The sequence below is a fragment of the Galeopterus variegatus genome, unplaced genomic scaffold, assembly GCF_000696425.1.
Source record: "Galeopterus variegatus unplaced genomic scaffold, G_variegatus-3.0.2 Scaffold6209, whole genome shotgun sequence".
In the NCBI taxonomy this organism is placed as follows: Eukaryota; Metazoa; Chordata; class Mammalia; order Dermoptera; family Cynocephalidae; genus Galeopterus; species Galeopterus variegatus.
The window spans coordinates 46,651-71,187 of record NW_007732320.1 but is presented as its reverse complement, the minus strand read 5'-3'; the positions used below and the strand labels follow the sequence as shown (position 1 = coordinate 71,187).

Here is a 24,537-nt window from a genome sequence, read left to right as displayed (position 1 = left end):
TGGGGGGTGGGGTGTTAGTATTACCTACAGTACTTCATGTGATCTGTTATTATACTTTATCCGTCTCAATTATGTTTACAGTATAGCACAAACAATGGGGGGAAAAGGACTTTCCTTTGTTAATTTTAAAATATGTTATTAAAATATTATAAACTAGTTATGCCCCCAAATAATTACAAGGTTTTGCTAATACGGATATTTACTGGAGGCTTCCCTGAGAATGAAGTCACTATATACATATGGGCCCAACAAAGAGTTGTAAGTGGCTGGACTAAAGGCTGCTTTTGAGTAAATATTAAATAAACTCCCAATAAACAAAGTACCAGCACAAGCCAGGTACTGAGCTCTGGGAGGGAAACAGGGAGAACTCAGCAGTAGCTTCGGTCATCTATTTACTACTTGTTTCTCTAAGCTTTTACCATAGTGATACATCCTTTCTTACGGCTTTCTCTCTTGGGGAAGAAATGATTTATTCATACTCCAAACTGCTACTCATCCTTAAAGGGCAATCATAATGATGGGAGTGAAGGCACCTCCAATACAGAAGAGACAAAGTAGGTTTTCTAAAATGAATTAGTGAAGCGGACAGTGAAATGCAACAGCCTCTCTGTGAACTGTCCCGGGGTGTGTATGCTCGCATCCACTGCACGTGGCAAGGGCGGCTCTCAGCTCAACCAGAAGGAAGGCCTGTGGTGCTTAAACCATCGTGATGGGCTAGTGACTGTGGACCCTGCTTTGGAAAGTGAACCGCAGAGCTCAGTGTGAAGCAAAGGGACAGTGTGAAACTCAGTTCACACTGTCCACAAATGAGATAACTTTGCATCAAAAAGGCTGTATGTAAAGGATAGGGTTTTTTTTCCCCTAGCAAAAATCCAGAATAAATGAAATCAAACTGGAATTTAAAGCTATGTTGTAATTTGTGTTTCTACAAATACCTCATGTCTACTTTTAAAAAGGAAGCATACTTAAGTGAGTTCTAACACTTAAAAAAAAAAGAAGCACACAAAAAAAGTGCTTTCTTCATTACTGTAGAAAGTAGACATTTGAAAATACAACTGCATTCTGGGGTAGGGCGATGTAACATAACAACTGTCTAAATTTCCAAGTGAAAATTTTAAAAGTAATAGTAATTTTTAGCCTAAAGGGCATCATTTATTCCCACAGAATACAATAGTGCCACCTCCAGTTACACAGGGATATATCCCTGATGTGAACAATGCAAGGCAGAAAGTACAGAGAAGACCGAATAGTAAAATTATGCACAAAAAATTACTCTCCTGATCGCGTGTCTGTAGATTGTTTCTGTCATTAATGCTCCAAATAATCTCAGTAATATAATAAAGTGGACCTTAGATACTTTTTAAGATACTTCAGATACTTTTACCTATATGTTTTAATAAACTTAGAATCAGTGGCCATAGTAATTGATTTGACAGAGAGAGAGAGAAAAAAAGAGAGATTCCACTGGTCTACTGGGCATAAGCCTGCCTGATGAATTCAGTTGAGAATAACTTTCAGAAGAAAAGACTCCCCGCATCCAGTGTTCCTTAATTCTCAAACTACTTGAATTAAATAAACACAATGCAGGAATTTACATTTTACAAGACAGCATTTACGTGACAACTCAGCGAGAGATGATGCCTATGTTCCATGTCCCACTTATAAGTTCTGATTCTAAATTCATGATTTTGGGGCCGGCCCCGTGGCGCACTCGGGAGAGTGCGATGCTGGGAGCACAGCGGTGCTCCGGCCGCGGGTTCGGATCCTATATAGGGATGGCTGCTGTGCTAACTGGCTGAGAGCGGTGCGGGCGACACCAAGCCAAGGTTGCGGTCACCAAAAAAAAAAAAGATAAATTCATGATTTTGAGTTAAGAAAGGAAATACTAATAAATTCTAATATTATTTCCAGCATGGTGTTTGAACCGATTTAGGTTTCTATAACCTATCTATACTGCCTAACTATAAATTGTGGATAGCACTGTGAGAGTCAGCAGAGTGAGGTGAAGGCATTCCGTTCAACACACTGGTTCTTTGACACAAACTGACACGTTTCCGTACATATTTATAAAGCTTAGTGGTTATTATTAGGCTGTAATTGCAGTTGTTCTAACACCTAATAAGCCATGGTTGGAAAAACAAAGGCAGGTTAATTTGTGATTTCCCCTACTCATTCAGAGGCAAATTAAGTGTCAAACAGCTAATACAGAACATATTTCATTTTATGAGATTTTAATTTAATTCTGCACCATATCGTTGATGCCTTAATATAGGGTGGTTTATCTAAAAAGAGGAGCAATTTATAAACCCCTTTCAATAGAATCTTTAATGATAGGATTTGATAACATAATTACCGCAGCGCCTGCCATCCTTCTGAACAGTGCTCTGCCGGCGTTTCCATCAACACAAATCCTTGCTTTTAAGAGACTTATAATTTAATTTTTAAGGTTAGCACAAGAAGAATTGTGATAAAAAACAGTAAGAATATCCCCAAATTTTGTCTCCTTATAATTAAAAATATTTATTCTAAAAACTTAGTAAGCTCACTTGATCTTAGTTTCTATGATATAATTATATAGCAAACATTTTGAAATTCAAGTTCTAGATGGAATCATTTTATTTTTCCAGATTACTGCTTTACCCCTCAGCGAAGATGTGCACTTAAGATTTAAGTAACTAAGCCATATTCACCTAGATTACCTCCTCCTTCCGAGGTGATCACAGGAACCTACTTATCAGACCTCAGAAGGTGCGAAAGCAACCCAGGAACTTATAACTGAGCTAGGCCAGAAGAGAAACTCCACATTGGTTGAGAGCTCTTGGCTTTTCAGAGTGCTCATGTGAACATGACTGCAGTGAACTCTCCCTGCAGTTTGGATAGCTGGGTAAAGCAGGTAGCTTCATTTCCACATAATAAGGCCCACACGTGCAAGGGTGAGTTGCCAGAGTTCACAGCACAGGTGAGTGGCAACGTTAGAACAGGAATGAGCTCTCTGATGACACATCTGCCATCTCCCAGACCGGACCAGCAGGAGGGAGTGTCCACTAAGCACTTTTTTTTTTTTTTTTTTCAAAGCATCTGGCCAAGTGCTGGGCACTGCCCACAAACCTAGCAGGGGGCAGCGCCTGCTAACAACAACTGACAAAGCAAGAGGAAAAGCAATACAGGTACAATACAGGTACAGGCAAGGTGCCACAGGAGCAGCCTCAGGGACAGCCTGCAAAGGTGACACTAGACTTAGGTCTTAAGGATGAATACTGGCAGGAGTTCGCCATACAGAGAGCAAGGGCCACTTAAGGTGATGCAGAGAGAATGTCATTCCATAAAGGCACAGAGGCGTGACATGCCCCAGCTTCCCAGTGCCCAATTCCAGTGCTCGGAGTCCCCCCAGGGCCCTGCTAGGATGCATCAAAGTTAAGCAGTACCAGGAGGCCACAGACCTGTAAGCTCACCATACTCTGTGCCCACTGCAGTGACATTCCCCCTCAGAACTTCAGGACTTCTCTTTTGAAGCTCATTATTATTTACTAGCCTTACGTGATGAATCTTTGATAATTATACATTTAGGCTGCTAGAGAACAATTTAGTTGGATGCTTCTCAAGTATCCTAAAGCTTGGCTGAAAAAGCAGAACATACTACTGACATCCATAGACATCCCAGCTCAACCGTCACACCTAAAATATAGCTCCCAACCCAGGGTTCTCCAGACCTGGCCTGCACTATCTTGTGGTGGGACTATCACTGTGAGCCAATGCCAAGTGCAGCAAATAGTGCCTGCAGCACAGAGCAGGGACTCAGGAAGGCTTGTTGTCATTAAATTCAGCCAAAGAACCAAGACTTGGGATTTTCACTGATATATTCATCTCTGAATTTAATTACAAGGCAAAGTATAATGAACCTAGAGGACACAGATTAGTATATCGAATAAACTCATTATTAAAAATGTCTCTAGAACATGATTTTTTAAAAAGTGAAGAACCTTAAAATCCCATAGAAGATCTGATTTAAATTACTACATCACGGAGACTAAAATCTGGGAGGAATTAGCCATCCCTGCATCCTGGGCCGATCTGGCCCTTGCATGCTGTGTCCCAGGGGGCAGACCCTCCTCTGAGATCCATGATCCCATCTGTACCATAAAACCTCTATATAACAGGGTGAATTACATGTCATGTTTCACACTGAATTTGGAATTTCCTTCCCTTTGTATAGGGGATTTTAAATTGGCCCCTTGACTTTGAGTGTTTTTAGCAGGCTTCAGAATCCTGTAAATACTTCCTTGTATTTCAGTGAAAAGTTGAAGAATATGTCATGAGTTTCTGCATTCTCTCTATAAATACCCACTTCTCCTTTAATGCTTATAGAAGTCTGCAACACAGACTTATTACTCACCTCCAGGCAAATCTGCTCTGAAATTACCATTCAGTAATGGGAGATGGATCCAAAAAACTGTGGGTAAAATATTATATGTGTATTTGGGCGTGTAGTTAGGATTGTTAATATCAATTAATTCTGCTCACAGAGGAGGACTTGTTTTAAAACAACTTCATTTTTCTTTGGCATAATATGTAATTACACAGCTGTAACTAATAGCCATGGAGATGCAATCTACCATCTAAATAACCAGCATTATTCTTCAAAGTACTGTTTGTGCTTTTCTAGCTTTACTGTCTCAGAATGAAGGGTGATTATTAGATATAACTAAACGTATATATCAAGGCCGCTAGCAAGGGCAGCCCCTCCCAAAGAGTGGCTCCAATTATCACAGTATATGACAGTTTTCTGGATGGTACTACAAAAGAATACTGTTTTAGTTTGCAAGTCCACTATTCTTTTTTCCCCCAAACCAAATAAGATGATATTTACTTCCCTTTCTAGTGTGTCATCACCACCATTGTTTCCTTTTATTTCTGTGTAAACCACATGCTCAATCACATTTGCCCTTTTGTTTGGGTGACACTGTCATCAATCAAGCAACTGTTGGTGTATGTACCATGTGGGCTATGAAATTTTAGCATAAAAATTTATTTTATTTCTTTTTTTATTTTATTTCTTTTTATTCTGGTAGCTGATTGGTACAGAGATCAAACCCTGAACCCTGGTGCTATGAGCACCACGTTCTAACCAACTGAGCTAACCAGCCAGCCCACCATAAAAATTTCATTATGGTTCGTGGTGATCCTTAGGGCAGAACTTTCCTATAACAGGAATTTTAGAATGAAAAACTTCAAACCTAATCTCGACCAAATACATATTCTGAGAGGTAGCTTTTCATTAGGATTTTACTATTTAATTTTGTATTTATAGCCCACAGAACACACGTCAGCAAAACATATAGGAAATACTCACATCTGCCAGCTACCTAGTATGACAGGCATTCCTCAGGAAGCAACAGGGATCTGCTTCAGTGAACCCAGGAACACACAGGCTTGCTATATTTCAAAAGTAAATCTTATACTTCTACCACATCTTCAAAGCCCAGTAGACGTGCCAGTAACCAAAAGTCCTGAGACAGTAAAAGCCAGGATTTTGCTCCACTTCACTAATGGGTGAAGTTTTAGTACTCACACGTGCAGCGGAGGGATGGGAGACGGGTCGTAATGGTAGCGGCCTTCATGATGTCTTGCATCAATTGGTACAGGAGGATGGAAGGCAGGAAAAAGATGAGGAGGATCTGAAAAAGAAAGAAAGTCTGACCTGTATAAAATGGACACATTGAAACCACATTTCAGTGCGTGAAGCAGCACTGTACTCTCCTCACTACATACTTACGCTAAATCTACCTTACAAAATTGTGGGTAAATACAAGGCTGTGTGACTGGGGGGGTGCATGCAGAAGCAGGCAGGGTAAGCAGGAGAGCAGGGAGACTGCAGCCACACAGGCTCCCCACCCCGGAAGGCCAGCCGGCCAGAGCTGCGCGGGGGTGGGGCGGAGTGCTGAAGGGAGCCACAAAACCAAGAGAGCAGATTACAAAACACTTCTTTAAAAAAAAAAAAAAAGTTACCCTGCCAAGTAAATTTTAGACAGACATCATAATATAAATACTAGTTTCATTTCTCCCATGCCCATGATGCTGTTAAGGGTGTCCTCTGCAAAGTTCCTGCTAGAACCCACGGCTGATATATATACAAAGGAGTATTTACACACACACACACACACACACACACACACACACACACACACACACACACGTCTAAAGTTTAAATGCACAATCTCCTCCTTAGCCTTGCTCAGGCCTCCGCAGTCCCAACACAAGGGCGGCAAATCCATATGTTGGCCAGAGAAATACTGTACTTTCTGGCTAAAGAAGATGAACTGACCCACGCAGGCTCACAGAGGGAGATCTGAGCCAAACTCAGGGAATCCCTGCTACCGTAGCCCCAACATTCACCTTGGAGCCGGACTGCCTCCCCCCACCTCCTCCTCCAGCACACTGTCCAGGGGATCCTGGCCTCCCGAGTGTGTGCACTTCCTAGAAACAGCTCCTCCAACCCCATTTACTCATAGTCACTTACACCTATTATCTCTTGCAAATCTGAAAATAAATGTTTTTGTTTAAAAAAAAGTGATTCACTATAAAAATTGGAGAAAGTTTTAACAGATTTTATAATTAGAAGCATGACTGATTACTTGTAACCACATGGAAGGTTTTCCAAGTTTCAAGAAGCAAAATTAAGGAGTCCAGAACCTAGAAGTCTGACTCCATGACTATGAGGCTGACATTACACACAATAGGCTAGAGGTATTCTTCAAATGTTCCCTTCCACATGTGGTCATCCTGGGGGCCTGCACGAGGCAGTACTGACAGGAACTGAATGTACACCAAACAAGCCTCAGATGGCTTCGAGTTATTTCTAGAAGTCTGGAGAGCTTGCCCTAGTGCTGAGGATAGCAGGCTTGAAAGGAGATTCCAAACGAGGCACTGCAGACAGGTTCTGAGCCACCCCTGGAGGAAGGCACAGGGCACCGTGTAAGGCCTGGAAGGTTAAGCCAGATACACAGACAGACATGGGCCGCCCCCATGTCCAAACTTTCTTCATATAAAGCATCTTTTGGAATGGAAGCATAGCAAACATTAAACAAAAATTATAATACATTACTTCCCTTGTTTTGAATATTGCCCTTGCTCCCTTCTTTTGAGAATCTAAGACTATGGTTATAAAGAAAAAATAAGAATAAAAAAAAACTATTAGCGTGGCATTGATGGAAACTATGTGGTCCACCAGGGAGAGAAACAAAGCTATATAATTCTACCAGTTTACCACCAGACCTAGAATCTAGAAAACTCCCAAGAGAACTATTGGAAGGAAAATTTCAATTACTCACTATATTTTGTGCCTGTTGTATGACTGGGTAGGGAGGAAATGGGTGGTTATAGAAGGAGGGAAGAAATCATTTTAGTATTCTCATATCATTGACACTATGAAATCATGATACATGACAATGCTGGAAACTCAACAGGTGAGGGATACACTAATTATATATATATATATATATATATATATAAAATGATTCTACCTGATCATTACGGTTTACATATTTTATAAATTTCACATGAACAAATCAATTATATTTTAAGCTCACCACTTAGGACTTAATGTTAAAGGATGTGTAAGTTAGTTCTTTTGTAATGCAAATATTGAGAGCTGATTTGCTAAGTTTTAAAGTTTAAGTTGAAAGCTTATCCAGAGATGTTGGCAAATTCACTGTTGCACATAACTCAGCCATCCTGACAATTAAAAGCTACCCCCTAGGAAGCCAAAACATTCTATTTAACCATTTTCAATGAAAATTATTCATCCTTTCTAAAAAACATAAAATTGAGCATAGTCATCTTTTTCAATAGTTTGAAACTCTGACACATACTCAGTGAATGTTTCCTGATTTAAAATTTTGAAACAAACTCAAACAGGCCACCAAACATGGAGGTGTCCTTTTGTTTTCTTCCTTTCCTTTTAGTGTCACTGAAGATGCAAACACACGTGCCTCCTGCAGGCCTCTGCTCTTGAAGTTCAGGTAAACAAACTTAGCAGAACTGTGTGCACATAAGCATTCATAAAGTCTGACCCACCTCCTCAGGGCTTCTCACATGCACCATTTTATGTGACTGTTTCGAGGGACATTGTGACAACTATGTCAGAGTTGTAAGATGTTTTCACTTCTTTACTTCTTGGCTCTCAGCTGTTCTCTGCCTGATTAAATTCTCTCCACCAGATAAGTGGGTGTTAACTGTATCTGATTTTCTCTTTGTGGGTGCAACTATAAATTATGATGAAGTACAAACCCACATTTTTCATACAGTCAGGGCTCAAAATGTGTGAAAGTATTCCACATTTAATACATGCCTCATATATCCAGGAAATAACAGTCATTATCTTTTATATGAGTCTTTATAATGAAGTTGCTGTGATTATGTGCACAGGCTGAAGACCAACCAGCTAATCCTATAAAATCAGAAGAGTGTACCCAAGCAGTGTAACAATCTCTTCCCCTGGGAAAACCTACAGTGTTATCACTGACATATAAAGGCACTGCCTTCTTTTCATTTTCAAGAATTATTCTTTCAGGATTTAAATTTACTTGCTCTCACCCTCTCTCCTTCTTTCAAGAGAAAATAACCAAACATTACAAAAATATTTAAGAGAAAAATATAAAACACAATTACTGGGGCATTTGGTGGTCATTTCTCACTGTTGAGTCCATAGTGTTTTGTGAGTTTAACAGTTAATTCTGACTGAAAGTATGTGATGCATGTTGTAACAGTTTGCACAAAGTGTTTATTTATGTCCCAAGGAAATTTATGAACTCTGTGTTAGGTTTAAATAAAGAACAGAAAATTAATGGATATATTCTGATTTGACCAAAGACATCTGGTTTTAGTTTAAGTGTTTTACTGCTTCTATGTTTCCCTCTTGATGAAGTTTAAAACAACTTTTCCTGGACTGTTGAAGTCTGTGGGAAGAATTATACCTTGTATTGGTTATTAGTGGAAATCATGCCTCTTAAACCACTTTCTGGGAAAATGCAATGGAACAGCCCTCTTCCACGTTGAAGTCTGTGGGAAGAATTATACCTTGTATTGGTTATTAGTGGAAATCATGCCTCTTAAGCCACTTTCTGGGAAAATGCAATGGAACAGCCCTCTTCCAGTTTAAGATGTGCTTGACTGTAGCTTAACACGATGAGTGAGAAATAAAAAGCACTGTGAGCATGTCCTTATATGTGGCATCACATCACGTCAACCCTAACTCCTTTCTCCAAAAATGTTCCTGCATCCTCAAATGTTGAGCACTTGCCTTCAATCTTGGTTTGTCGTTTCTATGTGGATCAGCAGCATATTCCATCATGGGCCCGAAAAGCTGTCCAAGAAAACCCACGTGACAAGAACAGGCCCGAGTTGCCAGCAGCCACCATAATTAACCACCTAGCAGTTTATTATTTACACATGAGCAGCGCAGCTGTGGCGCATCGTAACTCAAGAGCATGTGTAATAAGTTACCGCACCACAGCCATCTCCTGCCCCGGCCCTTGACAAAACACCACATGATGACTTCTCCAAAGTCGGGCGAAAACTGCTGAAGCAGAAGGAAGTGCCACTAAGCCCGGCTCCCTCCTATTTATCATACAATTTCCTGACTGATGGTTCCACAAACCAGCTGCTAAGTGCTGTGTACTCTACTGTCAGCAAACTAACAGTCTAAATGGGAGACAGGGAGAAATAATGTGCAGAACTGGTGGAATCAATTTCACTGAGGGAATTAACATTCTACCAGGTGGGGGTGGGTCTGCAGAGCAGTGGTACACAGTCAACTGTACGTGCTTATGGCTGCAAAGATGATTTATTACAGACTTGCAAGAGGTTTGACTATTGTACCGGAGTCCTCTCACACTAAACAGAGAATTGAAGAGTGTGTACTATCCAAGGCTTCAGTGGAATAGTCTTTAAACCCTATAAATATGTAATTGGCTTGACATGTTTAAATTGAAATGCATAGTAAAAATATTTGTGCTGGGTAGAGTTGTCAGTATTCAATTTCACACTGCCTGTCGTCAGGCTGAACATTAAGGGTCTCATTAGGAATGAGAGGCATTGATTTTTAGGTCTCTTCACAACAGCCTGGGTTGATCATAAAACCTGTAGCCTGAGAATAACCAAGAAAGACAGTTGGAGATTTATCTTCAGTTGCATCCTTCTCCCAAGAAATAGTTTTAGTATCCTCAGGCTATGAGATCTCTTGGATGCCATCCTGGGAAACTGTCTTTTAAGGTTTGAAATTTACATACAAAAATTGTAGATTAAAAAAGAGAGATCAAAGTCGGCTCAGTTAGTGCCCTGAAGGAGTAATTCACCAAATGATACTTGAGTGGTCTGAAAGTGCCCAAGAAACAACATAAGAGGGATCAGCAAGAGTGAACTGCCTGCTGCATGCAGAAGTCCTAAGGGCTTATTTACATACTGAAGTCATCTGTAAGCTGCCTTGGAATTTATTCTAGACTACAGCGAGGGCTTATTTCCTGTCATTAGGATCGGCCCAGCCTGTAGAAATGGCCAGTCCCCTCAAACTCACTCAGTTACCGCCATTAGTAGAAATATCATTAAAACTGTATGTGTCCTTTCAACATCTGTTATGCTAGAACCAAAATCATCATCCAGCACCTGTAAAAGGAGAGGGCTCAAGATGGTGCAGAGGCAGCCCAGGCCTCATCACTGCCTCTTCCCACCTTGGTGCATCTCCAGTCATCACCCTCACCCTAGTGCCCATAAGATCTTTTCCAGGGCTCAGTGGCTCATTTGGACTGACTCCAAGACCCACAATGACTTGCTAACTCAGGCATCCTTGCTATTTCTGCCTATGGACAACATGGCACCAGAAAGAGCTGACCTGACCTTTCTGGGAACACCCCAGGGATACCTGACCAATAGAGTCTAGAGCAACAGCCTTGAGCAAGGCAGTCTATGGCCCTCCAGGGTCTGCTGTGAACAAAATCTAAGGAGTGTCACTCCACAGGGACCAGCTGCAAACCTGTTGGACTTTCCTGTGGCATCATGCCATGGAAGATCTCATAGAGCACCCAGAACCTTTTTTCTGGTCTTCCATGAATATTATGTGAAGTTGGAAACTTCTCCAGAGTCATTAGTATGGGTTATCTTGCTCATATTACCCACCATAATGGGTTATAAGTTTTAATAGACTGAGGTTCTGTATACTCTAGAAATCTTGCAGAGGCCCTGAATTTAAGGCAGAGTCATTAGTATGGGTTATCTTGCTCATATTACCCACCATAATGGGTTATAAGTTTTAAGAGACTGAGGTTCTGTATACTCTAGAAATCTTGCAGAGGCCCTGAATTTAAGGAAAAAAAAAAAAAACCCAAAATCTATTATTTTGTCACTTCATACCATGGCAGGAGCCTTAACTTGGAGAGAATGTGCTATAGGAGGGATCTGCAAACTATTGCACATGGGCTGGTTTTTGTCAATAAAGTTTTACTGGAATACTGCCATGCTTATTTGTTTACATGCCATCTATGGCTGCCTTTGTACAACAATGGCAGAGTTGGCTAGTGAAGCAGAGGCCCACACAAAGCCTCACATATTTACTATCTGGCCCTTTACAGAAAAAGTTTAAAGTAATTTTCAGAAATTTTCACATTTCAGAAAAACCACATATCATTTTTTTTCTTTATGGATATGTATTTTTTGAGTGATAACATTACGTACGTAAAATATTTTAAATGCCAACTTTCCTTATATGCCAACTTAGGTGACTTAAAAATTTCTCTATAGTAAAAGTATCCACACTATTGATAAATTCAATAGAGACACTTATCTTCTGATTTTAGCAAAACCTATAAGTAGATAAATTTTAAGATAGGAAAAATAATGAATGAAATTTACCATAAATCAAATAACAGCAATAGTCACTTACCATTTGCAAATTTAAGCTGTAAGTTAAATAAAACATATACAAATTGACATAGAAAGCTAGTTAACAACAATAACTATGCTATTCTAAAACACAATAAAACTTTACTTCTGGCAAATACCCTACGGTCCTGACTCCCAGTGTATATACTTCCATGGACATTCCCAACTACTCAAATAGCAAGTTTTCTACATGTCTTTTGTGCAAGCATGCGGGCATATTAATTTAATTAATATTTTAGACTTTTGCTACCCACCATTACATGCTGGTCACATCACAATACATACTTCGTATAACAGTCAGATCCATGCCATGCTCTTTAACAAACATAATTATTTCCAATGACCCTCTTAGCGAACTGACAAAAGAAACCCCTGCCTTTACTACCTAAGATGTGTCCTGGGTAGTGAACAAACAATTGATCTCTCTCCTTCCTGGAAATTTCTAACTTCTTTTGTCAGCAAGTCTGCATGTTTCTCAGCTGAAGGTCTCAGCTACTGCATGCCCAGTGGCAGAAACAGACCACATCTACCTACTGGCCTACCAACCACATTCTTCCAACCAGAGTCTCTGGGATTTGTCTTGCCTGTGATCCCACATGGGGGCATCCATGACATTTTTGTTGCTTCCAGCTTTCTTACCAGGATAAGAGAGGAAAAAATAACCAGAGGAGAAGGCAACGAAGAAATAAGAGAAGGTTTACAGCCATCATATCTAAAGTGCACCTCTTGGGAGCGTGGCGACGCTCCCGCCGAGGGTTCGGATCCCATGTGGAGACCGGTTCCTGCTCACTGGCTGAGCGCGGTGCGGGCGCAACACCGAGGGCTGCGATCCCGTTGCCGGTCCCCGGTACGGGCGCGACACTGAGGGTTGCGATCCCGTTACCGGTCAGTAAAAAAAAAAAAAAGACAAAAATAAATAAATAAAGTGCAGAACACTCCAAGGGAAATCACATGACAACACACAAAGAATCACTACACTTAAAAGCAACAAATGCATTTACTTTGAAATATTCTAGTGGTATATTTTCAGTGACAATAAATAAGGCTGGAAATTAAAAGACAGGTATCAGTTACTAGTGACAAATTCTTGTATCCATGAACATATTTTTTGTACAGCATGAATTCAAAAGTCAAATTCATAGCTCCAAAAATACACATTAGGTTTCTTAATGCATATGAAATGAAAGCAGAGGATGAAGTGTTTCCATGAAAAGTGTTTGGTATCTCAGATCTAACTACAAAAGTCCTGGAGTCCATAGGCTCAGAGGTCTCCTGGTTTAGTTAGTAAACCAACAATTAATCAACAAAGAGGATGAGGTCTGGAAGTTGTATTCTGTCTAAAATAAATCAACTGAATAAGGAGCTTTCAAGCATTTTTTCAGTGTTATAAAATTAGCAGAAGTAGGTAGTGAAATGTGAAAACAAAGTAACAGTACATTTTATAAAACTTATATAACAGATTTTCTCTAGGAACCCTCCTGACAACCCTAAAATCCGCATTTCCAAAGGTTTACTATTATTATTCCAAGTGTTGTTTCTCTTTATTTCCTATTAAGACAATCCTCAGCTAAGAAGGGAAGATTCCATTATCTGCTCAATGAGCTAAAGTCACATAAAACTGAGGTCTTGTGATGTAAGTTGGCTCTTTCTATTCCGATACAGAGCACACGGGGAACGGCACTGCAAACACCATCCTTGCTGGGGGCAGAAACCCAGGCTCTGTCCTGGAGCCCCGCCTGGATTCTCAATCCTGCTTCTGAAGCAGGAACCCAGGCCCACCTGGAGACTGACTGAGATGAGGCTCAGGGCTTCAGAGACTTGACCTTCGTCTTTGCAGTTCCACACAAGAGAATGATGCCATCAACCAAAGAGACCCACTCATCAAAAGCCACTTCCGGAATATTCTGAAGGCACTGGAAAACCAGCAGTGCTGTACGAGTGTGCTGTCTGGCAAATTTGTGGCAATTAAGACATAGATGAGACACATTTATGCTGCTCAAGATCAGGCAAGAAGCGTTTGAAGAGCAAATTATTGACTGTAATCACCACCCATCCCATCTGTAATTCCTGTCAATCAACAACAAAAGTCTTCCAAGATTTGCCCCATTAATAGGAATTAATAAGAATAATAAAAACAATCAGGAGCACAAGTACAATTGACTGACTGTCATAATACGTGTCAGGCACTGTGCAAAAAGCCTTTTGGATTCACCTCATTTATTTCTTCCTATGACCTGATCCTGCAAAGCAGGTACTATGAGTATTCCCATTCTTATGGCTGAGGAAACTGATTAAGGACTTGTTCAACGTTACATGGGAGACAGTAGTGGAGCTGGGTGTCTTTTTGACGCCAAGGCCGGTGCTCTTAGATGCTCTACTTTTTAATACAACACTATCAGAATTAAGGCTTTTTATAATCTCCTATCAAATTGTACTCTGCAGACCCACATTCCCAAAACCCAGACTGGACCATGTCCCTCCCTTCTCCCCAAACCTGTAGTGGCCCAGTCCAGTCCAACCTCTTTACCATGACATTCAAGCCCCTGCAACCCAGCTCTGTACAGGATGCCTCTGCACCAAGAGTCATGATCCTAAAGGAACACCATTTGCAGACACTCGCCTGTATGTCTGGGTGGCCCCTCGTGTGGACATCGGGGCAGCCATTCATTTCTGTGGCCCATGTTGTCTCCTCAGTGGAGAACCAACTCCCTCTCATCCAAGTCTTACCCTCTCTTCAAGACTCAATTCAAATGCCACCCCCTCAGGCCAGCTTCCCAGAGGCTGGTGGGGTGTGTGCTCCTTCCTCCCTTCTCCACGGTTCAGGTCAGCGGGGACCACTGTGCATGCCCGACCCATGGCAGTCCACAATTGCACCTTCACGTGTCCTGCCACCTCCCTCGCTCATAGACCCTAGGCTCTCCGAGGGCCCCCATGCCCACCCTCAGTACTCCCCTCTCACAAGCCTGTGTTTACAGGCCACTGAGCTGTAGGCAGAGACGTGGGGCAAGCACCACACTGCCCTTGCTGTGCTCTGTGGCCAAGCCAGGCGATGCAAGGCACACCTCACTCAGCACACACGCTGGCACACCTGAACTGTACACCACTGGCCCAAGCTGCGGGATGAGGCTCCCCTATCCTTGGATGCTCAGGAGGAACTCACGAAGTGTTTATCACAGGAAAGGTGCAGAAGGCGAGGAGAGACAAGGAAACTGAGGCCACACAATGGCAGTGGTGGACCAGGCCAGCCTCCTTCCTGGGCGCTGCAGGACACTTCCATCTACCTAACGGGCCTTCAACAGCAGGCAAAACAAAGGAATTTGCAGATGCAGGCCCTCCTTCTCTTTGGAATCCTCCTCGTGTGGGTTTCCACGCACTTCCCGTGTTCAGAGAACACACACAGGGCCAACGCCTAGCAGAGGCCTGCCCATCCTGAGCCAAGTCCTCATGCTCTGAAGCTCACCTTGTAGCCCCGCCAGGCTGCCTGCTTCCTGCTGGATGGAGAGGGACTTCACGTGGCACCTCCCCACCCCACCTCAACCCACCTGCCACCTCCAAGACAGGCAGGCGACGGAGGGCACGCAGCAGTAACACCCCCGCGTTGGGACCTTGCCAAGACTGAATGTCTTTTCCCACCAAGGAAATATTGATGCTCCAGTGAATTCAGGATACTTGAGCAGGCTGCTAGCTCCCATATGGAAAAGGCTCTTTGACACAAAAGGTGAGAGGTCAAAAGTTTAAAAGCTCATGACAGAAACAACAGACGCCCCTTTGCCCACCGCCTCTTTTTGTCAATAACATCAAAGGCCCTGGCATGTTCTTAATGCTATTATTGTTACGCCTTTGGAATCCGTTGAAATTCCAGCATGTTTGTTGTACACAGGAAGCATTAAAACACTCCACTTTCTTGTCCCTTAAACTCTGAACTCTCGGTATCTATGCAGCATCATTGTTTGCAGGAACACACAAAGCTTTTAAGCAAAGAGTTTAAGTGTTTCTTTCACAACGATCACAAAATAATAAAACACACAGAGTGGTCCCCTTGCAAGGAGGAGCCAGGAAACGAGAGACAAGGGAGAGAACCCCCACTGCTTAGGAGTAAATAAATCCCCATCACATTTGTCGGCTCATGAGAATGCAAGTGTGAAACATTCCCCATTTTTCTTATAGTTCTCCTTTCCCTGCAATCCTGTGTTAGCCACTAGTCAGTCACACATTTTATACACGCCCTTGAAGACACTGGCTATGTGGAGTGTTTATCAAACTGCATCACCTGGGGGATTCTGACACATCTTTCGCGTCTTTCTACTTAAGAACACTTTCTCCAGCCACCATCCATTCTGCAGCTGCCCCTCCACATTCCTGGATGTGCAGATAAAAGCCCCATAGCTGTCTGCAGCAGGTTGGTTCAGAACTACTTCAAGCTCTACTGAAGTTCAAATTTGTGACTTTCTCTCTTGCTGGCTACCCTTCCCGTCCTTGCTACCTCATCTGGCTTCCTACTTGATTCTTAGTTTAATACCATTTGGAGTGTGGAATAAATTTCAGATCCTCTCTGATCCGGCACCCATTAGTGCCCCTACTGGTAATGAATGCAAGAGGCACCTTGCCCCGGGCCCCAAGCCCACCATGCCGCAGAGGACAGAGGCCACTCACTTCCCACTCTTCCGTCCATGTATCCTACAGTCTGGAAACATACAAGAGGAATTCAAATTGCCCACATTCTGCTTTAGGACTGGCATGGATGACAGATTTAGGGGTGGCAACAACTTCTCTAGTCTATTCAGCTGGCTACTGGGAAGGACTTCCCTTCCTGGAAGGCCAAGGGCCCCAAGACTGCTTTCACTGAGCAGAGGTTTTTGGTCGCCCACTCCCCTGAGGCCTCAAGGTCTCCTGCCTACTCCCTCAACTGTTGCCTCAGAGGGTGACCTCCTTGGCCAGTTCCTCCCAAGGCCTTCCATCAGGACTCAGCAGCCGCTCACCTAGTCTAAAAGGGCCAGGCTTTACAGGGTCTCAATGTGAACTGCATCTCGGTCCTCTCCTCCCTTTCCCCAAAGTGACCCTTGGCTTCTAAAGCAATCACATGAAGCTCAGTCTTTACTAACTATAATTGGTAGGAATTTAAAGTCAGTGACATCCATTTGATCCCAAGGTCTACTACTGCTGGAGTCTACTCCTGGTACACGTGGGTCCACACCGATGGCCCTAGGGACTGCAGCCTCAACACAGGGGCATGCCTCTCTCCTGGAAATAGTGGACACACCCCACCAAGGTGACCCTATCTCGCACTTCTTAAATGAGCTCCACTCATCAGAGTGGGGTCTACATGGGTTTCTAGAGAGCAAGACCACTGCTCACACTTTTGTGTTTGCAAATGTTACTAAAGACTTAGCGCATGATCATATGAGATATTCAATGCATTTAAAACAAATCATTGATTTAATAACTGATACTGGCAACAGACCAAATTGATAGTGACCTACTGGTCATCTTGGCACCAATATATATTTGCACAAAATTTATCACCCGCTCTTCATGAATCCTTAGAAAAACCCTCCTTTCTACTCAGCTTCCCCTTCTCCAAAATCAGAACAAGGCCAAACATTCAGCACACTGAACATGCTGCAACCTGGCTGGGCGCCTTCCCGCAGCAATCCACCTGCTGTCCATCCAACCAAGGCTGCTGAAAGTGCTCCCCATTTTAAAACATATTTTATAGATTTCCATATAAACAAATTACAATAACAACCATGATCATAATACGGATGTTCTCATCCATAAAATAGACCGATATGACCCAGTCCTATGGGTGAGGGTGGTTCATGAAGCCTGAAGTACTCACATTTAAGGAATTATTGTTACTTCTAGTCCTTCTCCCTCAGCACGAGCATCCACGTTAACATGACAGTGAACATCTCTGCGTGGGTACCTCCACCCCTGCACCTAGCCTGAAGGCTCAGGCAGCCCCTCCCTCACCCTCACACCCTTGCTGATCTGCAGGCACAGGCAGTTCTCCATTTCTTTGTTCCTCTGGAAGTTCTGCAGCACGGATTTCACTCTGTCACCTGAACTTAAGAGTAGCCATACTCTGTCCTCAGCTCAGCCATCAGGGGAGAGAAATAAAGCTTACAGCCACAGAAACACAAATTATAAATGACCACCATTTACTGAACACTCATATGTGCTAAGAAGTACCCTCCACACTTCCCACATATTTTCTTGTGGTATTAACATCCATCTGACGAGTGAGAGAACAGGGTCAGGAAGATAAGCAGCTGGAGCCCCTGCACTGGGAACTGGCACAGTGTGGCCTCAGGTGCAAACCTGCCTGGCTGTGGGGCTCGCGGGGACCTGCAGCAGGGAGGGCTTGGAAGGGCCTGCACTTGGTTGAACTTTCTGCTCTTACTTGAAGTTCTGAATAATTTTTCAACAAGGCCCCCATTTTCTTTTTGCACTGGGCCCTATAAACTGTGTAGCCAGTCCTGTGTACAACAACACTACCCTCACAAGTAGTCCACTTCCAGCCTTTTCTGCTCCACCCTTGCTGACAGCAAGAGCTGGCCGCAGCTAACGGAGCATCTTGGGTGCTCCAGTTCTCAATCCCGCCCCACCCTTACTCCGAGGCCTTCCGGGGGCCCACCCTAGCCTTACAACCTCTGCTCCTGGGCGCCCCACTCCTTCAGACACTTCCGGCAGGGGAGGGACCCCAGCTTCCAGCCGTGAGGACACAGGTGTGGACCCAGCACAGCATAATACTCTTGCTGCAAGTGGGGCCCGCATCACTGCTAAGAGAGCCACTTGCCACCCACCTGCCGTCCTGAAGGTGATTGGGCTTGTTCTAATCAAGACTGATACAGCAGAAGTCTCTCTACACATAAATAAATCACAATTACTAACTGCAGGAATGGAGCAGCTCTCTCCTCCCCTCATGGCCACTGCAGAGGAATTCCCAGGCCAGCCCGGGCTAGCACAAAAGCCCCAGACTGGGCTGTGGCAATATCCGCTTGCTCGCTCAGTTTATTATTTAAACAGTTCCTTAATGACTCCTCCCGGAGGTGAGCGAGGCCAAACTGTTTTCCTTTCCTCCACAAAGCAGATATGCATGGCTTATTTGAATGTCTCCAGCGTTTACTTTAGTCCCTGGCTAAATACCTTCCACCACAGAGTCAAACAAACAGTTCACTTCATTAGAAAGGCAAACAGTTTAGCCAGAGAATGCCACCAGCACTTGAGGGGAACCAAGCAGGCCATGAAACCCTCTGCCCAGGAAGCAGGGGCCAGCTCCAGCCCAGGCAGCGTTGTGAAGAGCTCACTTCAAAAGCCTTTTCACAAATACTTCACACATTCACTGCTAATTAACAGATAACCCTGGAGAGATTATCTGCCAGCAGCCAAGGGCCCAGAGGATGATCCACACCACCCACTTCGGAGAAGGCAGAGCCCAAGAGCACACCTTTTTTTCTAGAAGTGCGACTCAATGAAGTCATCTGAGAAAACACCAGTGAGCAGCTACACCCCCTACCCCATTTAAAGTAACAAAGCAACATCTCAAATACTATTCATTTCAGCAACAGCTGCAGATTGTGCCTGGGAAAAACACATGGACCAGGGCAGCAAGTAATGCATAGACAGAAAGTTCAAGACAGGGCCCAGGGCAGGAGTGCACGGTCTGCAGCATGTGCTCAGGATTCCAGCTCAGGAGTAGTTGTCAACGCTTTTCCCAACAAAGACGTGGCGCATACTGAAAACACTAGGGGACGGATGAATGGACCATGAGCAGGGTAAAGTCTGAGCCTCTTTTCAAGAGACCCCGGAATGGAGCAGGGTCAGTAGACCACTGAGGCCTGAAGCCATCTGTGAGCAGCAGGCCAGCCCTGACTCTGCCCATCCAGTACCTGCCCCAGCCTTAGAACCCCTCTGCAGGTGGATACAGAGCCCCACGCATGTCACTAGCCCTCTCCACACCACTGTACCTCAGGACCACCTGGGATCTACCAGGCTGAGCTTCCGAGGTGACCAACAGATGACAGGTCACATGTATCCATCCAGGGCACAGGAAACTATTCTGGGTTGATATTTTTTTAAAAGAGAAGGGCCCCACTCTCTTTTCAAGAACACACATATGCCCCCCACCACTGCCCCACACATATACACATGTCACAGTAGTAGACGGCAACATCAAGTAAAAACGTGGCGGTGGTGCAGCTGTCCCTGTCACACCTGAATGCAGAATTTTGCCAATGCTGTCTGTGGTTGTGCTGGACAGGGTCACATTAAGTAATTCCAGTACTCATGGCTCTTAAGAATTTGGTCAACCTCAAATGCCAACTGCAATAAATCGTACAAGTTTCTATTAAAACTATAAATCACTTGCGAAATTTAATACCATCACGAAGAGTAATTAAATGCTAATATAGTAAATCTACAAAAGAAAAAATGGAGAGTACACATAACAATGAAGAATCTTAAAAGTAAGGGAATGCTCTTGTAGGGAGCTTTAAGACAGACCTTTGAGCCAAAGTATAGTCTGTTTCCTATCCAAAGCTAGCGGTCCTCGGGAGGTGAAAATCATGAAAGGGCCACATTCCTCAATAAACTCAAGACTGAGTGCCAAAGACACAAATCCCTTCTTCAACAGAGGACAATGACTCCAACAACTGACTCTGGTTCTGTGTTATCCTGTTAAGGAAAACGGAAAAGAATGGAGAAATACTGTAGAGGACAGGAGAGAGAGTCAGTGTTGGAGAGGCATCCTGGGGCTTAAGTCAGAAAATGTTGAGGACAGTCACAGCACTGCCTGAAAGGCCCCTGCTTCCCTCGTGCTGCCTTCACATCACTGCCTTGTTGATGAGCCGCTGTTCTTTGCTCTTCAACTACCCCCAAATCTTAACATTTAGTCAGGACAACTAGAACCAGGGGTTACTTTCCGGGCTGCTTCGGGACTCAATAGTTGTTGCTGGATACACCATAAGGACAAACCAATTCACTGTACAGACCCGACCAGCGCCGCCCGCCCTGGACCCCTGAGTCACACGCTGCCATGAGCGCAACGGCCCAAGCATGTACCAGTCAGGAGCGCACGCAGGGATGTGAGGGGAGGGGACGGGTCAGAGGGGCCTCCTGTGCATGAGGACAGCCCTGGTTCAGAAAGACGGGGCAGCGTGGTGGGAGGGTGCTGGGCCCCCCAGAGCTAGTTAAGTCGCAAACTGGGGGCCCACCCTGTGATTTCTTCCCAGCTGGCTTGCGGTGGGACCCAAGAACTTGGGCTTCTCGGAAGTTGCCAGGTAGTGCTGGGGCGGCTGGGCTGAGGGCCCCAGAATGAGAACTACTGTGCTAGAGAAGCAGAAGAAAAGGTGGCCACCGGTGCAGGGTCTTGCACACTGGCCGGGCAGCTGCAGGGTTCACGCGGGGAACAAAAATGATCAGAAATGCCTTTTGGAAATTATCCTCTGGTGGTGACGCACAGCACAGGCTGCAGTGGGAGGAAATCAAGGCAGGGAGTGAGAGGTGCCAGGAGGACCGAAGACAGGGTGGCAGGAGAGACAGAGGTAGGCTGCCTCCCATTGCTCTGGCAGGGCGAGTGCTCCGGTGGTCCTGGAAGGGAAGGGCAGTTGTGCGGGTGGAGGGAGTGGGCCAGAGTGTGGCCTGGGGTGCCTGGGGTTAGAGGAGACCTCAGCATCCAGGCTCCCAGTGGATGTCTGGGGAGAGGCAGATCCAGGTCTGGAACTCAGGGGCCACGTCTGGCCTAGAGATCGGGGTGAGAGAAGTGATCATGGGTGTGCTGGGCAACCTCAGTGAGTGAAACTGGCCAGGGAGAGGGCACAGAATGCCAACAGGATCTCCAGAGGGAGGTAAGCCAACCATTAAGGGATGAGCAGAGGAGGCAGAGCTGTGGGAACAGGACACATTAGAGACACAGGAGGACCAGCAGCCAGTGGCAACCGCAGCCAGCTGAGGCCACGAAGAGCCAGGGGTGCACCTGCAGGGGGCTGGGCAGTGAGCCAGGCAGAGCTGGGACACATTCTGGTAAGTGTGGCTGTGAATAGGGAAGAGAGGACATGAGGAGGCCCAAGGTCTGGAGGAGTTCTGTGCGGTATTTTTACCCTTATAGGTGGAAGACATCTAAGCGCACTTGAAGTGGTGGCCACAGCACCAGTCAAATGCTGGGTTTGAAGTGAGACAGGAGAGCACAGATGAGGTGAAGGTCCCTAGGACCCAGAACGAAAGGCAGGGCAACCCAGATTAATTTCCCCAAAACAAATGAGAGGCAAGGGACAGTCCCAGGAGGGGCTGGCACCTGATCTTGTTCCTGCCCCTAAATGGCAGGCTCACATGAAATACATCAAACCCAATGGCACTGCTGAGTCAAAGGTGGCTGGCTCTTTTAAAAGTGAGGTCAAAGGTTATGATGATGATGATGATGATGATGATTTTGAAAAAGGGGTGGAAATGCAGGCCACTCCTCCCGGGAGTTTCAGCCAGAAGGGTGCATCTGAACATTCACACCCTTGCTTCCTACTGGCAAGCAGAACTGCTGAGATCTGCTAGGAGCATGCACTCCAGGGTCTCTCCAGACCCCTGACCCTCCACTGTGCCTGCTTTCAGCCCTGGGGTGCTCACTGTGGGGCCATAACCCTCTGCCTAGAGACAAGGAAGGAGTCCAGAAGCTAGGTGAGGGCATGGAGAGTAAGCAGGAAGGGGCTGGAGAACTCTATAATGGAAATCAATGATCAAACCAGACTCCAACCAGAAGGAGGGTCCAAGGACCAGGAGCCGCCAAAGACAGGCTGTCTCAGAAGACTGTTGCCTAAAAGCTGTATGTGACCATCAGAGTCCTTAGGCTCAGGTTTGCACCCTGGGCAAGGAGGCAGAGGCAGGCAGGACACTTGGGGCTGGCTGCAGGGGCCAGGCCAAGCCAGGTTTATGCGGTTGCAGCAGCTGCAGCTGCTCCGAGGCCAGCCGAAGGGATGTTTCATAAAAGCTGTGGTCAATTCCACTCCTTCCCAGCCCTGAATCCGGTCTCTTTATTTACAGCCCTGGACTCCGTGCACTGTGGGAAATCAGAGGGGCCAAGAATAGGAGTGGGAAGGGAGACAGAGACAGAAAAAGTTAACAGGCAACAGCTTTGAAAGGGTAAAGCAGTTCAGAAACAGCGAATTCACTGGCACTCCCTGCTGCTTTTATTGCTTTCGCTCAACAGCTGGAGAAAATGTTTGATCAAAATATTTGTATTATTGTGTTTAAGTGAAATGACATATGACAGCTCATTATCCCAAACTCACAATCCCCACAGCATCTGTCACAGCCACCCTATTAGAGACAGCCGCTCCCCTGGAGGGTGGAGGGGCCCCTCGGATAGGAGACGAGAGGCACGAAGCAGCAGGCGTTGGACCCAGCCAGTCTCCACTCTGCAGACCCTCACTTGCTCTGAGCAGATAGGAGGGTGCTGCTGCAGGGAGAGGTGGGGGACGCCCACACCCGCCCCAGAGCACCCCTCCCCTGGGCATTGGAAGCCCTCCTTCCCCTCTTCGTCCAGGAGCACGGGGCTCACCAGGGTTACCATGTCCATGGCAATGGCCAGCATCTCCCCTCTCAGACATTAGTTGGCAAGCTTTACTCATTCATCTAAACTAACAAAATATCTCTCTCAACATGAGTAATGACATAATTCCACAGATTTATGTCATTATTATTATTCAATGCCTTCTCATAACAGCCATTGAGTAAAGGGTCTCAGTCCTGCTCCTGCTGTGTTCCTCCAGGATAGCCCTAGTGGACAGATGTTATGTGCTCTATGCCCATGTGCAAGGGAAGGAAAAATCATCTATTGAGCACTGTGTGCGTAGCTCAATTCTGAGAGTTTTATCATCCACATTCGAATCCCACAACAACGCCAGGAGGCACATGATTGTGTCTCCTCCTTACAGATCGGGAGATTCATACTCAGAGAGGTTAATCAATAGGCTCAAAGTCTCACAGCTGGTAAGTGGAAGAATAGATATCTAAACCCAGAACCTTAGGGCTCTAAACTACTTGCATTTTCCACAGCACTTTGGTGCCACCAGAGAGAAATGGCACCTGAGGAGTGTGCTGCACGGCCATCAGAAGGCTGGAAGAGTGGGATGTGCCCGCAGGGGCCCTCTTCATCACATGACCAAAACCAGTTGTTAGGCCAAGAAAAGTTCATTTCCCCCTGTCTCTCTGTCCCTGTGCATTGTACAAAAGAGAGGTCCATACTGTGGAAGGAGCATCTCTAAGTTTTAGCCCTATCTCAGAATTTATCAAATAAGACCTTTGGAGCCTTCCCTCTTGCGGCTTCTAGTCTCAATTTTCTCACCTGCAGCATCAGGGAATGTGATCGTTCCCACTTCGGGCTGTACTGGTGGGATGTGCACCAGTGAGCTCTGAGAAGGTTCCTGGGATCACCTTGTACAGATGATCCCAGTTCCCTGAACATCCATTCGCTCAGGTGTAACACCTGCCATACCCACCCACAGGTCATTTCAGGAATCCAAGCCAAAATGAGATCATGCACACAGAAGGGCTCTATAAACTGGAATATCTACTGTTGTCAGTTCAGAATATATTCCACCCCATCATTTGCAACTA

General features: G+C 44.9%; 1 protein-coding gene across 1 annotated transcript in view; it reads right to left on the bottom strand.

Annotated features, from left to right (window-relative positions):
- LOC103605981 (transcriptional activator GLI3-like) overlaps window positions 1-23,512 on the bottom strand; it is a gene marked incomplete at its 3' end in the record, with an annotated part of 85,453 nt that extends 61,941 nt beyond the window's left edge. The window contains exons 1-3 of the mRNA XM_008590576.1: window positions 23,351-23,512; window positions 21,147-21,261; window positions 5,570-5,675 (exon numbers count right to left, since the gene is read on the bottom strand). Of these exons, the coding sequence (XP_008588798.1) occupies window positions 5,570-5,675; window positions 21,147-21,261; window positions 23,351-23,512 (383 nt within the window). The remainder of the gene's footprint in view (window positions 1-5,569; window positions 5,676-21,146; window positions 21,262-23,350) is intronic.
- Between the last annotated feature and the right edge of the window lie 1,025 nt (window positions 23,513-24,537).